General features: G+C 42.5%; 1 protein-coding gene across 1 annotated transcript in view; it reads left to right on the top strand.

The window, feature by feature from the left end:
• The window catches only part of ect2 (epithelial cell transforming 2), an 83,014-nt gene that overhangs the window by 36,946 nt on the left and 28,798 nt on the right, over nucleotides 1-17,270 (top strand). Inside the window, 6 exon segments of the mRNA XM_079693571.1 lie at nucleotides 8,418-8,528; nucleotides 9,988-10,084; nucleotides 10,387-10,468; nucleotides 11,170-11,248; nucleotides 12,860-12,979; nucleotides 16,143-16,281. Coding sequence (XP_079549697.1) covers nucleotides 8,418-8,528; nucleotides 9,988-10,084; nucleotides 10,387-10,468; nucleotides 11,170-11,248; nucleotides 12,860-12,979; nucleotides 16,143-16,281 — 628 coding nt within the window.

Here is a 17,270-nt window from a genome sequence, read left to right on the forward strand (position 1 = left end):
AATCACAGAACGGACGATCGTCCTTATTATTATGCCGTTTAAACCAATTATTTAAAGGTGTTTGTTAAATTCGGCATCATGTAAGTTGCGCTGACAGGTCCACACACTGCTTCCCCGCCCTCCTGCTGATAGTTCACGAGCGTCCAACCCCCCCCCCCCCCCTCCCGTTGATAATTCTCGATCGTTGACACCTATGGTTGGCACGCTGATAACATTTTTTTTTTTTAAATGGCACTTCATATCAAAAAGGTTGCCGACCCCTGCCCTAGGAGGAGTCCGCAGAAATGTGCTTAAAATGGCTGAAAATTGCACATTTTTCAAAATGGCCAACTTTCTGGGGGGTGGGGCTAATGGAAGGCAATTTGAAATATGTGTGCAATCATAATAGCAATATGTATACAGCGTTTCATGAATATCGGAATAACTATGTCCGAGTAGTTTGGAGTAATTTGCGACATGTAAATCGTCAAAAATGGTGTATTCGCTGTTAGCTTACGACCTCAAAGATTGAGCTATCAAAAATGTTCTTATCAATTTAGCCTCATATTGGATAGGGGCTAAACGTGTCCTGGATTGGAATTTTTCCGATCATTCCCCTAGGAGGAGTTCGCAAGAAGGTGCTTAAAATGCATGAAAAACGCACATCTTTCAAAATGGCCGACTTCCTGGGGGGCGGGGCTAATGGAATCTATACACAAATATGTCCGAAATTCCATGAGGAATGTCTATGCCAAAATTCGGGAGGTTCTGAGAAACTATATGTGACTACCACACAATAGGGGGCGCTAGTGAGCAGTTTTTTTTGAAAAATTACGTTTTGTTTTTACATTCTTGAAAAATGCGTGGGCTCTGACGTGTGTCCCAAGTTTTGCGTCCGAAGCTCATTTTATGTTATCACAATAAAAAAAAATGTATAGGCCACGCCCACATTCTGAATTTGTTGCGACACTTTAATAATAATACCAAGGAGAACAATAGGTTCCTCGCACTTCGTGCTAGGACGCCGTTGGGTCCTAGCGCTCCGTGCTCGGGGCCTAATAATTCCTCCAATAACAAAAGGTTTCCTCGCACTTCGTGCTAGGACGCCGTTGGGTCCTTGCGCTCCGTGCTCGGGCCCTAATAATAATAATTCCACCAATAACAAAAGGTTTCCTCGCACTTCGTGCTAGGACGCCGTTGGGTCCTTGCGCTCCGTGCTCGGGCCCTAATAATAATAATTCCACCAATAACAATAGGTTTCCTCGCACTTCGTGCTAGGACGCCGTTGGGTCCTATCGCTCCGTGCTCGGGCCCTAATAATACATTATATTTATAGCCTATAGGCCTAGCGCTTTTCTACAACTCAAAGACGCTTGCACGCTTACACATGTCCTGCAATACACATGCTGCAGCTGCCCAGCTGCTCACTGTTTATCAAAGTAAATAAATAGTATTTTCATTTCAATAATGTACTTTCTATACCCTGCTTCATAAACAATATTGACATCTCTGTGCTCCTCCGAGTCTGGGGGTCCGGGGATGTGAGGACAGCGCAAGGACACAGGGAGGCTGGTTCACTTCATAAAGGAAATGGCGGTCAATATTAACAATACAGGAGCTAAAACGCTTAATAACCTTCATTACGTGATAGAGAAAGAACATAAGAAAGTTTGACATGATGAGGCTGTTAAACGGGCAGCGGATCCGCTGTGTGTAGAAAGAGAGAGAGAGACGCTGAGCTGCAGCGATCAGCTGATACGGAGCATAGAGAGAGAGAGAGAGAACTGCGGTCCGCGGGGCTCGGCGTCGCCTCCTGTCCTCACAACTCTTATCAATCCTGGGACCGGACAATTGTTATTTCTTGTTCCTACTCGGAACCAAGTTTTGCTTCTCAAGTCTGCCACTGTGCTACACTTCCCGCCCCGCCCCCGTCTAACTGTACAGAAAGCGGCGAGATGCATTTCCTTAGGAATCGACAAGCAGAACCGAAAATAAAATGTCTAAATGAACAATTGCGGACACGTACAATTTGTGAATGAATTCTGCCTTTTGTAAACTGAATTTATCAATAATTTGTCAATGAATCAGCGCGAAAAAACGTCACTTGTCCGCCGGACAAGTCAATTGAAAGATCTACTTGTCCGATATTGTAAATAACACGTTTCGGACGGTGGGACGTGTACTTTTTCACACACTGATTAACACAGTTTGCAAATATTGTTCTTTGCATGTTTATACTATCTCAATGCTTTTATCTGGTTAAATAAAGGTACATACACATAGTCATTTCCGAAGTTTCAATCTCATCTGTAGGAATCTTTATAATAAATTAAGCTCCTTTGTTGAAATAGAATCAGTTTAAATGTGAGGTCACATCATCTATAAAAAAAAAATATTAAGACACATAAACAAATAAAAAGGAGTTTGAAGCCATTGATTGGTCAGTGTCTACCTGAGGAGACTGCGACATGCTAACTCTGACCTGTGGCATTGGGCTTGCATTGTTTATTCTGTTACTAGTAAAATCCCACTTTTATAGTATTGCTTTTGTTACGTGTCCCCGATATGAGGACCGCAGTAACAGTGATGATACCTGTATGGTGCAGGTGAGACAGAAGTAATGAGAAAATGTTGTGTTCAGTTTCCTTCCAGATTACTTCTCCTGAGGTTGTTTTATTACACCAAATCATATAAACATATTAATTATCCTATGCATTTCAGTTTTGACTTACATTCCTCAATAACCATTCACATACCTTCACTCTGTCTGTATGTTACTCTTTTAAGGCCCGGACACACCAGGCCGATTATCGGCGTCGGCGGGCATCAGGCCGACGATGAGCGTCGACACGCACTACTCAGATTGGTGTGTCCCGCACCGTCGGGTCTTTTCTGCCGGGCCGACGCCTTTTCGGACAAAAATCCGCTGATTCAGCACTCGGCCAAAGGCAGTCGGCAAAAGAAATCACTCCGATTGGCTGTTTAGCTAGCGAATCAGTGCATGAGAAGCGAAACGGAAGTGAGGGACCCAAGCAAACTATTAAGAACAGGGTGTCCGCGGGGTCTTAAAAAGTATTAAAAGTTGATAAATCAATTTAGCGAAAATTAAGGCTATTAAAAAGTATTAAACGGCATTTTCCAAGGTATTAAGAAGGTTCACAGCAACGACAACATGAAACACCCTTTAATTTACTGAAACGACATGTCGGGAAACCCCACAAGGCAGCCCCATGCATAGCGTGCGCTCTGTGTGTGTGGGGGGGGGGGGGGGGGGGGGAATAAACGACTACGGTAACGGGTCCCAAGGTGGGTAGACCGGCATACGCAACGCTCTGGCGGTCCAACGGCTCCGTGTGTGCCCTATATGATCATTTTCTGATAACGATGAAAGAGCCCGCCTCCCTCTCCCCACGTCTCCTGCTGCTGCTGGGCTGTCAGAAGAGGGGGAGAAAAAGAGAGGCAGTCACCGTTTATTAAATATTATTATACAGAGAACAGAGTCGTTATCAATTTGTTTTAAAGCTCAATAAATAACAAAGAAGACCTCTGACCGGCACTTTCCTAATTTTGTCCGGAAGATTTAAACTTTAACGGACATGTTGACCGGCGGAACATTTTTTTACCGCGGAGAATAAACAGAAGGGCAACCATGGCAAACATGCTCCGGGGTCTTCTTCGCTGCTTTTGGTGTATTTCGGGCGGTAGCAGCGCCACTTACAGGCCTGACATATGTACTACAGCATTTCCAGCGGTCTAGTGTGAACGGACACGTTAATGAATCGAATGCGTGTGAACGGAAGCCTTTTTTGCGCTTGCGTATGAGTTTTACCGTATGCGTCCTCGTGGGGCCGGGGTCTAAGCCAAACTATATCCGGTCACAGAGATCTGCTATTTTAAAGTAAAGTCAACACATATCGACCCTAAATATAGGCTATATTAAGAACGAGAAAAGTCATAACATATATATCCTTTTTTGTAAAAATATGACAAATGTGTGAGGGTGATGACGTCAGAGCATCGTCCTATGTTCAAGGGCTTAGCCCCGGACAGCCCCAGCCCAATTTAACCCCTGGGTATTTGAGAGGGAGCTCCTATGGCATTACCCTGCTGAAGCTCACCAAAGTTTAACATAGTTCAAAGTTTTGTCAATTGTTTTGTTTATTGGTCAAATACTGGTTTCTAATGTTTTCTGAGGAGTTTTACTGGAATGAAAGAGCACAGAGTCTACAGAAGCAAAAAAGCAGCATACTGCATTAAACCTGACCTTCACACAGAGGTTGAAGTTCATGTGGAAAGTAGTCTGTCTGCACTTTGTTTAGTTTTGATATCTTACAATCAATATAGGAAATGTGAGGTAAATTGTGTAGCCAATGTAACCGGTTAGAACTCAAAGTTGCGATGAGGTCTTAAAATGTATGGAAAGGTTCTTAAAAAAGGTCTTAAAAGGTATTAAATTTGACTTCAGGATTCCTGCATATACCCTGAAGAAGGCAAATCTGAGATTTCATTGAACTCCAGCTCTCGACACAGGTTAGGGAAAGCCCCATGAGCTTCTCGTTTTAGAGTGAAAATGGAACACACACGCTATTTGTTGTTTGTTTATATCACGTAGTCTGTTCTTCTTCTCTTTGTTATCACGCAGTCTGTCTTCCGGTTGTTGCCCCTTTTGAATGATGAATACACACTATCGCCGCCTGCTGGTAAGGATAGTTATTGCCACTCACGCGTGCACAGTTCGTACGTGCTTCTTGGCCGTCGGCTGAAGTCTTTGCAGTGTGTTCCAGTGCGACACATGGCCAAAACGCAGAGACGAGAGGCGACGCAACTGTGTCCGTCTGTGTCAGTTCTTTGTTGTCAGATTGGTGTGTCCGGGCCTTTATGTGATAAACACATTTCGAGTTGAATTTCACATTCAATCAAATCTGTTGTACCTTAAATACATTTGTATACCGTAACACTACTCTTCTTTTACTTTCACTTTAAAGTACCGGTAGTATTTCATATAGTCAGATCACGTTGTCCCCAAAATGGCGCCGTACCGGGGAAGCAAGGCTAATACACACACATTATTTAACGGTTTTACACATGTAAACAGCGCTACAAAGTATTTAACAGTTAGCCGGCCGTTACATATTATTTACGCAAACCTTATGGGGGATTCATTCTGATTTATGCACAGTTTACCAACCTGTTTGGTGCAGGTGAGACAGAACTGATGTTTCTGATGAACTAAAGTGGGAAAAGTACTGCGGTGTGAAAGCGCTTATTGCCATGCGGATGACACCCACATTTAAATAACAATTGATTAGTGCATTGAACAAATCAATGACTGGATGTGTCAGAACTTTCTCCAATTAAACAAAGATAAAACTGAGGTAATGGTTTTTGGAGCAGAACGTATAAAAGTTAGCGCTGAGCTTCAGTCTGCAATGTTCAAAACAACAGATAAAGCCAGAAATCTAGGTGTAGTCATGGACTCTGACCTGAGTTTCAACAGTCACATTAAAGCAGTTACTAAATCAGCTTACTATCACCTAAAGAACATATCTAGGATTAAAAGACTAATGTCACAGCAGGATTTGGAAAAACTTGTTCATGCTTTTATCTTCAGTAGACTCAACTACTGTAATGGTGTCTTCACAGGTTTCACTAAAAAATCTATTAGAAAGCTGCAGCTGATTCAGAACGCTGCTGCTCGAGTCCTCACTAACACTAAGAAAGTGGATCACATCGCTCCTGTTCTGAAGTCTTTACACTGGCTTCCTTTGTGTCAAAGAATAGATTTCAAAAATACTGCTGCTGGTTTATAAAGCATTGAATGGTTTAGGCCCAAAATACATTTCTGACCTCCTGCTAAATTATGAACCATCCAGAACTCTCAGGTCTTCAGGGACGGGTCAGCTTTCTGTCCCCAGAGTCAGAACTAAATATGGTAAAGCAGCGTTCAGTTATTATGCTCCAAATATCTGGAACAAACTCCCAGAAACCTGCAGGTCCGCTGCAACTCTGACTACTTTTAAATCCAGAATGAAGACTTTTATTTTTGCCGCTGCTTTTAATTGATATATTCATATCCTAAACTGCACTGTAACTTTTATTATCTTTGCTTTTTAAATGCCATTTTCTTAATGTCTTTCAATTTTGTAAAGCACTTTCAATTGCCTTGTCCCCCCAAAGGTAGTTAAAGTCATTATTGGGGTTGAAGTCCCCTCGTAGGTGGTTAAAGTCCCCTATGTGTGCCGTTTTGGTTTGAAGGCCCTGGTTCGCGGAGGACACCAAAAAAGTCCTAGAAAGAGAAGGTAAACGTAACTATGTGCATTTAAAAATAAAAAAGAGGAATAGTTTCGGCGAAAACCAAAAGGTACCACGGGGTCAGATTATAATTTTCCAAAGGCGGGTTCGTTCTGATGTGTGTATGATACACACAGTGCAGTGTGAGATACAGTATCTCACACTGCACTGTAACTGATTCATGTAACTTTGCTTTTAAATGAATGTTTTTAGATATCATTTCATAATATGTTTCTTAATGCTCTTAATGTCTTTCATTTTTGTAAAGCACTTTGAATTGCCTTGTGTTGAAATCTGCTATATAAATAAACTTGCCTTGCCTATTATTCTAATAAATGACTAAACAGTTGAGGCGGGGACATTTTGCCTGTGATCCTGTGTTGAAAATCATCATGGGTTTAATGCTTCTTGCTTTTATTCATCATTTATTTATTTATATGCATTCAAATTTACAGGATTCCTGCTGTTCTGATTTAGATTTATTTTTTCACGGTTGATTGCTCTTATTGTGAGTGGCTTTGGATAAAAGACTCAGCAAAAAAAAAAATATAATGTTATTCAGACGATTAAGGTTTGCTGAGCATAAATGCTTGTTGCAGTAATGCACCATTTGTAGCTTCTCAAAAAAAAAAGCAGTCATAGTTAACAGTGATTGTCACATGGAGGGAGTCTCTGTCTGCTGTCTGCTGTCTCCGAGCATCCCTCTCCTCTGTCATCATCCTTCTGGACCTATCTGCTGCATTCGACACGGTGAACCATCAGATCCTCCTTCGCACTCTCCAAGAACTTGGAGTTTCAGGCACTGCACTTTCCCTCCTCACCCCATACCTCAAAGACCGCACCTACAGGGTAACTTGGAGAGGGTCCAAGTCCGACCCTTGTCAATTAACTACAGGGGTCCCTCAGGGCTCTTTTCTTGGTCCCCTCCTCTTCTCCTTGTACACAAATTCGCTCGGATCTGTCATTAGCCCGCATGGTTTTTCATACCACTGCTACGCTGACGACACCCAACTAATTCTGTCCTTTCCCCGCTCAGAGACCCAAGTCGTCGAACGCATCTCTCGGTGGATGTGTGCTCATCACCTCAAGCTCAACCTTGACAAGACTGAACTGCTTTTCCTTCCGGGAAAAGATTGTCCCACTCTTGACCTAACAATCAACATCGGCACCTCTGTTGTTTCCCCGACTGCAAGGAATCTGGGTGTGATCCTAGATAACAAACTGTCCTTCACTGCAAATATAGCTGCTACAACCCGCTGCTGCAGATACACGCTTTACAACATCAGGAGGATACGTCCCCAGCTGACCCAGAAATCAGCGCAGATTCTGGTCCAGGCTCTCGTCATCTCATGCCTAGACTACTGCAACTCCCTCCTGGCTGGTCTACCTGCATGTGCCATCCGACCTCTGCAGCTCATCCAGAATGCAGCAGCTCGTCTGATCTTCAACCTTCCAAAATTCTCCCACACCATGCCGCTCCTCCGCTCCCTTCACTGGCTTCCAGTAACTGCTAGAATCCACTTCAAGACAGTGGTACTTGCGTACCATGCTACGAATGGATATGGCCCTTCCTACATCCAGGACATGGTTAAACCGTACACCCCAGCACGTGCACTCCGCTCTGCATCGGCCAAACAGCTCGCTGCACCCGCACTGCGAAGGGGACCCAAGTTCCCATCAGCAAAAACACGTGGGTTTGCTATCCTGGCTCCAAAATGGTGGAATGAGCTCCCCATTAAAATCAGGACAGCAGATAGCTTGCACATCTTCCGGCGCAGACTCAAAACTCATCTCTTTCGACTCCACTTCGAGCGATATAATTACTAACAAAGCACTTGTATACTAATAAAGGGCTGGCTTATCTAAAGCCAGTTGAGTAGCACTTGAAATGTGTGGCTCTATGAAACCTGATGTACTTGTATGATTCTGTTTTCTTCAAGTTTGTATCTTCCTGGTCGAATGTACTTATTGTAAGTCGCTTTGGATAAAAGCGTCAGCAAAATGCAATGTAATGTAATGTAATGAGTATTGTGGAATTGCAAATGATTCCTTAGACACTGGTTTGAAACAATCCAAATTGTGATTTTTTGTTTTCCCTCCCCCTGTGTGTGAATTTTCTGACCTGTCCTCTTTTTCTGTCTTTCCAGTCTAACGATATGGTGAAGGCCTACCCTCCCTTTGTCAACTTCTTTGAAATGAGCAAGGAGACGATTGTTCGTTGTGAAAAACAAAAGCCACGCTTCCACGCTTTCCTCAAGGTATGACCTTTGCAGCTACTCCGTGCTTGTTTGCCTGACAGGTTGGTGTCATGTAAAGACAGATCTTGCACAAGAGACCTGCAAGGGGTTGAAATGAGAAAAATAGATAGGACGATTTTACCTTTATGTCACTTCTTCACATCAACGCACACACTCTAGCCTTGTCATCATGTCTGAAAATGATTGATTGTTTAGTTGTCATTTGTCCCAGGTTATGCCATTACTTTCGACATTTTGGCTGTTGTTCTTGGGGTAAAAGTATTTTTGATCCCTATCTCTTTATAAAGTACTGCACCATTCTATAGGAAAGTGTAGTGCCTTAACATGTTTCAGTTGGTGTCTTCAATCAAGTTCCTTTAGGAAAGTCATGTAAAGGACAAACCCAGTCTTCACAATCTTTGTAGGATATTGGGGGAAAAAAACGTTCTTCCCAGCGGAATTACTCACAGGAAACACTGATTTCCTGTGATAGGTTTATAAGCAAGCATGTTCAAGACCAAGATTTGACAATACTTGAGGTGTACAGTAACGCTGTCACAGTGTCACTGATATAGCACTTATTTTCAGGAAAAATCAATCCTAGATGACAGGCGTCCTTTAAGTTGTTATGGAGGATAGCTCCTGTTAGCTTGTTTTGTGCTGAACTGTAACAAAACACAATTTCCCCCTCGGATCAATAAAGTATTTTGATTGGTTGATTGTTTGATATGATAGGATCACCTTGGATGACTTGCAGGGAGCAAGATTCCTTTATAATAATTCATCAATATCAATATTCTCAGCAGTGAATTGATCTGTGAGTGGTGCAGGAATGAGTTCTAAAACCCAGTAATGAGTAAGCAGTTTTCCACTTCCAGATCACTTGCGCAACATTTTTAAAAGGTAATTTGGTTGGATCCAAGTAATGGGGTCGGTGATAAACACAAGCTTAAGAGTCCTTCACGTTTTATTGTACGACCTCTAATACGTCAGTAAATACCACACTGGTGAAGGTCTGAAGCTTCTATGTGTCATCAAAATAGCATTTGCTGACAAGGGATTTAATGAAAATACAAAATGTCATCATGCCAAACATTAGCCACCTTTAGCTTAGCAGGGGTAATGCACAGCCATGCGACCACAATGTAGTTCAGTTAGCTTTTAACTTCTAGCAGAGGCATTAGCACTTCAGAACTCTTTAAAGTAGTGTTGATATGTGAAGATTATCCTTCTGAATGCTACATGGAAGTATAAAAAACATGTAATTTCCAAATATCTTATTTACATGCAATATTCTTAAATGTAATGGAGATTTTTTTGAGGGAGCTTTTGTGATACTTCTGCCTACAAAAATACGTCATCATAACACCATTCCATGCTGATGGTCAGCGTGCATTGCACATTTTTATTTCCCAATTAAATGTGTATTTGAGGTTTATACAGACACTTCTTATTACAATAATATATCCTTTTTTTTCAGATCAACCAGTGCAAGCCAGAGTGTGGCAGGCAGACCCTGGTGGAGCTGCTCATCAGACCTGTACAGAGACTGCCAAGTGTGGCCCTCCTTCTTAACGGTAACACACACACACACACACACACACACACACACACACACACACACACACACACACACACACACACACACACACACACCGTTGTCAAATAACTTTCGACAAAAATACTTTCTTGTAATCACATCCCTCACTTTGTCCGTGTTCTCCATCCATACCTGCCTTCATCCTCCATTATCTAATGTTGATTCTTGTCTCTACTTCCCCACTGTTCTTTTTGACTCTCCTTGGTCTACGTGATTTCCATCTCTTCCTGTCCGTGTCCTTCTTACATAACGTTTCCCTTTTTTCTTCCTCCATTGCAGACATAAAGAAGCACACGCCAGATTACAACCCAGACAAGGAAAAGCTGGATAAAGCAATCGAGTCTCTGAAAGAAGTCATGACGTGAGTTGCCGTGACCTTGCCCTTTCTTTTGTGATGATCACAGACAGAAATATCTGAACCCCTCATCTGAACACTCTCCTATCATACTAAAGCTTGAACATTGTATAGGTTCTACTTCAATAATTGACCATTATCGGGCCAAGATTTAACAAGAAACAAGTGACTTTAATTGAAGATGTATTTGACAGGGACAGTTTGCATTAGTATTACGTTTTTATTTTATTATTTATTATATATGTATTTTATAAATGTTTATATTTTATTGTATTGATTTATTTTTCTCTTATGTGTTCCTTTATTTTTCCGAGAGGGATCAATATTTATTACATTTTTTGTATCCTAGCTTTTACCTCCTTGTTTCTCTTAAATTGTTAAAATGTTATGTTATGTATCCATGCTGCATGTTTCCATAAAGGTCTTAACATCTGATCTGAGGTGAATTTCTTGTTCTCTGTTTTAATTTGTGATTTGTGCCATTTTTTAAAAGCACTTTGAGCTGCACCTACTGTATGAAAAGTGCTGTATAAATAAAGCGTCATTATCATTAGAAGATTATCTAACAGGCTATTTTTCATCAGTAGTCCCTGACCTGATGTTGTCAATGACTAAAACAAATGATGCAAATTGCTGCTTCAGTACTACTTTAAAAATTACAAAATGTTCTTAAATGTTTCCAACCCCCCTCCTTTCCTCCCCACTAGTCACATCAATGAGGACAAGAGGAAGACTGAAGGCCAGAAGCAGATCTTTGATGTGGTCTATGAAGTCGACGGCTGTCCTGTAAGTTAAAGATCCATGTTGTTCCATTTATCTGTGGTGTTGTCGACCAACTGCCTCGAAATAGATCAGTCCCGCAATAGTTGGATATGTACGTGTATTACATGCTCAGACACAGTGAAGATTATTTTCAACCCATGTCTGACTAGACTGTTTTATCGATAATTTAAGATATAGATCATAATTTACTCTTTTGACGAATAGTAGAGATGTGTACGCCAGAGAGGATCAGCAGGACCCGATGGCATGTATTGATGAGTTTGAATAAGTCACACAACCACTCTGTAGGGATGGAGGCACAGAGCAGTTTCAGGCCCAATTTCAAACCAACCCTTGCGCACTCCCACTCATGCGGCTTTCACACCAGCGCTTTTCCAATTCTAGCTCCGTACTAGAGCTTTTCTGGTTCAGCTCCAGTTTCCCTTTTCTGCTCCCGCTTTGTTCACACCACACAGAGCCGGGGTGGTACTGCGTCATTGCCTCATCGTTTGCGTCATGACGCAACCGTTTACGTGCCTGCTTCATAAAAACCAAACCGCGCGGAAATCCCTCACATCGACAAGAACAACAATGGCCGATTGTATTGAAGCGCTGTTCGCTTTGATTATGCTCTTACGAAACGAAATGGAAGGTATTGGACGACTTTACAAGGAACGACTTTACAAGGCTACAAGACTTTGCGGTCTTCAGGAGGTTGATCCTGCTCATGCCCTTGCCTCGACGTAAGAGAGACCGCCTCTTAGTTCCGGAATTTTGCTTGCTAGACCGACAATTTTTTGGAGCTGGAAATGAACCGGATTCCGGAGCTAAGAGGCGGCGCCGCTGCGGTGTGAAGAGAAAAAAACGGTACTTTTCAGGCTCTAGCTCCGAGCCGGCCCTGAAAACGCGTTGGTGTGAAAGGTGCATCAGTGACAGTGATCTCCTTCTGTAGTTACACTCTCAGCCAAAAGAGCTTCTTCTCTAAAGTGGAGGGTGATAATACAGCAGCAAGCTTCGAGGCAATCCTCTCTCGAGCAGTAACTTTACGTAACCACAGTTTAGAATCAGCATCTCTTGGACAAATATTCAGTGTTGTTTAATTTATTTTTTTGTAAATATTTTTTTCCAGTTTGAGCTTTAACGGCTGGTTAAGTCAAGACCAATGCAGAGTTTCTGTTGGAGGTTTAATAACTCCCACTCCCCGCTAGTTGGTCTGGAACAACTCTAAATGTGTCCAACCCTCTTGAGTCGTATTTCAGATATTTAATTGACCTTTGACCGGACAGACCGGAGCAGCTGGTAGCTCCACTGTTCTTGGGTCAATGTTTGTTTTGGTTAAGCTATCCTGACTCGCCTCTCTCTGTTCTTCGGGCTGTAACTTAGATATTAGGGACTTTTGGTCTGGTTGGGTAGTAGGTAGACGTTGTGGGCTGCAATCGTAATTATTTTGCATCCTTTTCTGATGTTGTGCAGTATGTTCCTTTCATCGGGCTAATTTCTTGGCTGATACTTCTTGCCGCGACTGTCACCATCCTCAGTGCTCCTGTTTTATTTTCCCTTTTCCACCCTAATCTCTCTTTTGTTTCAGCCACCTTTTTCCATATTTCCCTCTAACTTTCTTTGTGCTCTCCGCAGGCCAACCTGCTGTCCTCCCACCGCAGCCTGGTTTATCGAGTAGAAACCATCGCCCTGGGAGACCAGCCTTGTGATCGCGGGGAACATGTCACACTCTTCCTCTTCAATGACTGCCTCGAGGTGAGAATGCACACAAACGCCAATAAACATTTGACAATCTAAAGGCCCAGACACACCAAGCAGTCACCAGAAAACTCGCCGACGCCGACTGTTGCGTCGGCGTGTTCTCCTGCGTCTTGGCCATGTGTCGCACGTGAACACAGCGCAAAGACTTCAGCCGAGCATGTACGAACTGCGCATGCGTGAGCGGCAATAACTCTCCTTACCAGCAGGCGGCGGTAGTGTGTATTCGTCATTCAAAAGAGACAACAACCGGAAAACAGAGAAGAAGAACAGACTACGTGATTATAAACAAACAACAAATAGCGTGTGCGTTCCATTTTCACTCTCATCCATCGAAAACATGTCTCGTGCGGTACTGGAGCTATCAGTGTTGCTTGTGGAAGACATTCTTCGTGCCTTCTTAAAGCGTTTGTTTACGTCCCCCACTTGCGTTTCGCTTCTCATGCACTGATTCTCTAGCTGAACAGCCAATCAGAGTGATTTATTTGGCCCGACTGCCCGACCCGACGCCATGTGTCGGCCATGAAAGGCCAAATAAGGCGTGTCACGGCCGACGGTGCGGGACGCACCAAATTGAGTTTGGGCGACAGGGCACGCTTCGTCGTCCGACTAACACCGACGCCAATAATCGGCCTGGTGTGTCCGGGCCTTAAGACAGGACACATAATTTACCCGGTTGGTGATGCTATGAATTTAAAGACAGCAAACATATTACGGGCATCTGAATTAGACCCAGTGTTTCCTTATATATTCCTTATTCCTTACTTGTATTTGTACTTGAGCATTATTTTCTAAATATATTCAGTAGGGATGCTCCGATTGATCGGCCGCCGATCGATATCGGCCGATATTCACTCTCTGCCGATCGATCGGTGTTCTCTATAAATGCCTATCGGGAGAGCCGATCACAAGCTCGCCAAAATCGCTTCACGAAAAACACAATAAAATAGCGGTATGCAACGTGTGTGAAGCAGAAATCCTGCTGCTCCACCCGCTGTGACGGACCGGTGAGCGGAGCAACACACACACTAAGAGTTAGACCTAACACACTTAGCTATTTTATCTACCTCTGGAACAAGCTAAACTAGTTATACATATATGTATTCTTCACTGTCGGGTCACTCATTACTGGATCAGTGAGCTGCATGAGACGATACTGACAGGCTGTCAGGAGAGAGAGAGGGGGAGAGAGGGAGGGGGAGAGAGAGGAAAAGAGAGCGCTTCCGCTAATTTCTCCCGTGTTATTATCCAAAGTTAATGCAAACTTGAATAATGTATTTCATTTGAATGTAATAATTATGTTGGTTGTTGTTTGTGGAAGCGCCAGTGAATGAGCCCCATTAACTGAGTTTTAAAAATCAGTTTAAATGGAAGATCCCCATAGGCCCAACCCACTCGATCGGATCGGTGATCGGTATCGTCCGATACTGATTCCGGCGATCGGCCCCAAAATTGGTGATCGGAGCATCCCTTATATTCAGTGAGTGCTGTCTGTCAAAAACCATGCAATCTGACGGGATTGTAAAAAGCAGAGATATGCTAAATCATGTCAACAGATTTTCACCTTTTGCTAGGTTGGACAGAGAGCCTTGCAGTGAAAATGGGGGGTTCCGTTTTGTTTTTATGGCGCTACATTTAGCTGTTGTCTGATTGGTTGTGGGTTGAAAGGTCAGCGGTAATCAAGGTCAAAGTTGAAATAATGTATAAATAATTTTGAGCGGTGAAGCCGAGAGTAGCGCTTCTGACTAGTTTTTTCAAAAAAAATGTAATGTCAGTTCAGAGCCGTTTTACAGCTCGTCATGTGAAGGCAGCTTAAGACCTACCAAAAGATTGAATCAGATAGCACTTATATCTGTTTCTTGGCTTTCGGGATGCAGTTTAGATGTGTAGTGTTGAATTTAGAATACAATGGATATCAACTACATCCAATATTTTTAAATGTAACATTTCAATCAGAGTATATCAGAGCTTCGTGTCGGGCCGAACCACGCCCCTTAGCTGTGTGTGTGTGTGTGTGTGTGTGTGTGTGTGTGTGTGTGTGTGTGTGTGTGTGTGTGTGTGTGTGTGTGTGTGTGTGTGTGTGTGTGTGTGTGTGTGTGTGTGTGTGTGTGTGTGTGTGTGTGTGTGTGTGTGTGTGTGTGTGTGTGTGTGTGTGTGTGTGTGTGTGTGTGTGTGTGTGTGTGTGTGTGTGTGTGTGTGTGTGTGTGTGTGTGTGTGTGTGTGTGTGTGTGTGTGTGTGTGTGTGTGACACATATATATATATATACTCTGATTGCCTTTTACTCTGTTTATTATATTGTATATGGTGGGATATGTGATCGTGGTACAGAACCTCTTTATCCTCTGAGGATGAAGTTGCTCTGTTCCTTTTTTTGAGATCGACTTCAATTGTATTTGGACTTTCTTTATTTCTAAATATAACAAAAGACAAACTTGTTTATGAATCATTTATACATTTATCTTAGGGAATTACAATTTCCACTACAAGCAGCAATACTGAAAATGTGATCAATTCGTGTGTGTGTGTGTGTGTGTGTGTGTGTGTGTGTGTGTGTGTGTGTGTGTGTGTGTGTGTGTGTGTGTGTGTGTGTGTGTGTGTGTGTGTGTGTGTGTGTGTGTGTGTGTGTGTGTGTGTGTGTGTGTGTGTGTGTGTGTGTGTGTGTGTGTGTGTGTGTGTGTGTGTGTGTGTGTGTGTGTGTGTGTGTGTGTGTGTGTGTGTGTGTGTGTGTGTGTGGCCACCTTCCATGCCGTCTTGTGTGTTTTATTGAGTGATCTTATAATGGGTCGACTCGCTTCTCCCCTCCATCATTACTACACATTGATTATATTCATATAACCACTCTCACCCTCTTCACTTGCACTGCTAAAACAACAATGACCTATGATGTAGTGTCCTATTTTATCTCCCCCCCATTATTTCGTCTCTCTCAGCTTCTAATTACCTTGGCATTAATGAGTTGCATCGTTTACCTCTATGAAGGGCTCATTGATCGGCCAAGTAGCCGATAGCAGCTTTAGCAACACACTGCAAAAATGGAACCACACTCAATTCTAAGTCGCCGCCGCCCACACACAGACAAACACACACACAAGTTGCCAATCTTCACTGTTACCTCCAAAGTTGCCGTCTCATTTTGTGGCTGTGTGTTCCTCTCTGCAGATTGCGAGGAAACGAAACAAGGTGATCAATACGTTTAAGAGCCCTCTGGGACAGACCAGACCTCCACCCCCGCTCAAACACATCGCACTGATGCCGTTGTCTCAGATTCGGAGAGTGCTGGACCTGCAGGACACAGAGGGTAACACAGCAACAACACACATGTCAAAAATGGTTACTACTTATCGCTTCATCTGCATCTCAGCTCTATCTGGACGCTATTGTTCACAAGAGTGTCCATATAATACATCACCAGGTTGAAACAATGAGAAACTAATACACGGTTGAATTTATTTTCCAGTCTCATATGCTTTCTGAGGTTTTCTTTTTCCTGTAATGTGTTCTCTAGGTTTTAGTGCATGTAAATGGTCTGCAAAGGCAAAAATCCCTGTGTTCCCTCCAGAGGGAGTTTCTCACATACATTCTCCCAAAATACAAATACAAATTTGAATTGGAGCATATTATGTACTCTTTAACATGATTAATTTAGTTCGCATTGCCATATTTGAGTCACTGCAAAGTGTTTTTCCTAATTAAAATTTAATTAAATCAATTGGCAATTACAGAACAAAATATAATGGCAGAATGGTGAGGAAATTTGTCAGCGATAACGTTATTTACTTACTTATTTACACCAAACCAGTAATGCTTTGTCTAAAATTCTAATATGACTATTAAGGTATTTAAAATGTATGTCATAATAAAATCAATGTGACTGATTATTGGTTTGGTGTTGCAATTCGCCATGGCCACAAAATTGGAAGTGGCTTATACTTGTTTTTATTCCCATGTTACATCTTCACTGCTCACCTATATTTTAGTGTGCCTACAAATGTGCTCCGTGAATCCCAATGAAGACTAACAATCTGAGCTTGGTTAACCTGCTGGTTGATTTGACTGCACTTAGTAACTTTATTGGGAAAAAAGAGCAGACTTAAGAATGTTTGAAATTGACCAATCAGCAAGTCTTAATCAAAGCCGTGTAAAAAGCCTGGATAAAGAATAATGCAGCTGTCCCAAATATTATAGAAAAATATATATATTTGATCCCTCACTCTGTCTTTCATTTCTTTATCCCGGTCAAATACCCTGCCTCCATTCTCTTCATCCGTTTTCAATTTCATTCTATTA

Source organism: Notothenia rossii (assembly GCF_949606895.1).
Source record: "Notothenia rossii genome assembly, chromosome: 1".
In the NCBI taxonomy this organism is placed as follows: domain Eukaryota; kingdom Metazoa; phylum Chordata; class Actinopteri; order Perciformes; family Nototheniidae; genus Notothenia; species Notothenia rossii.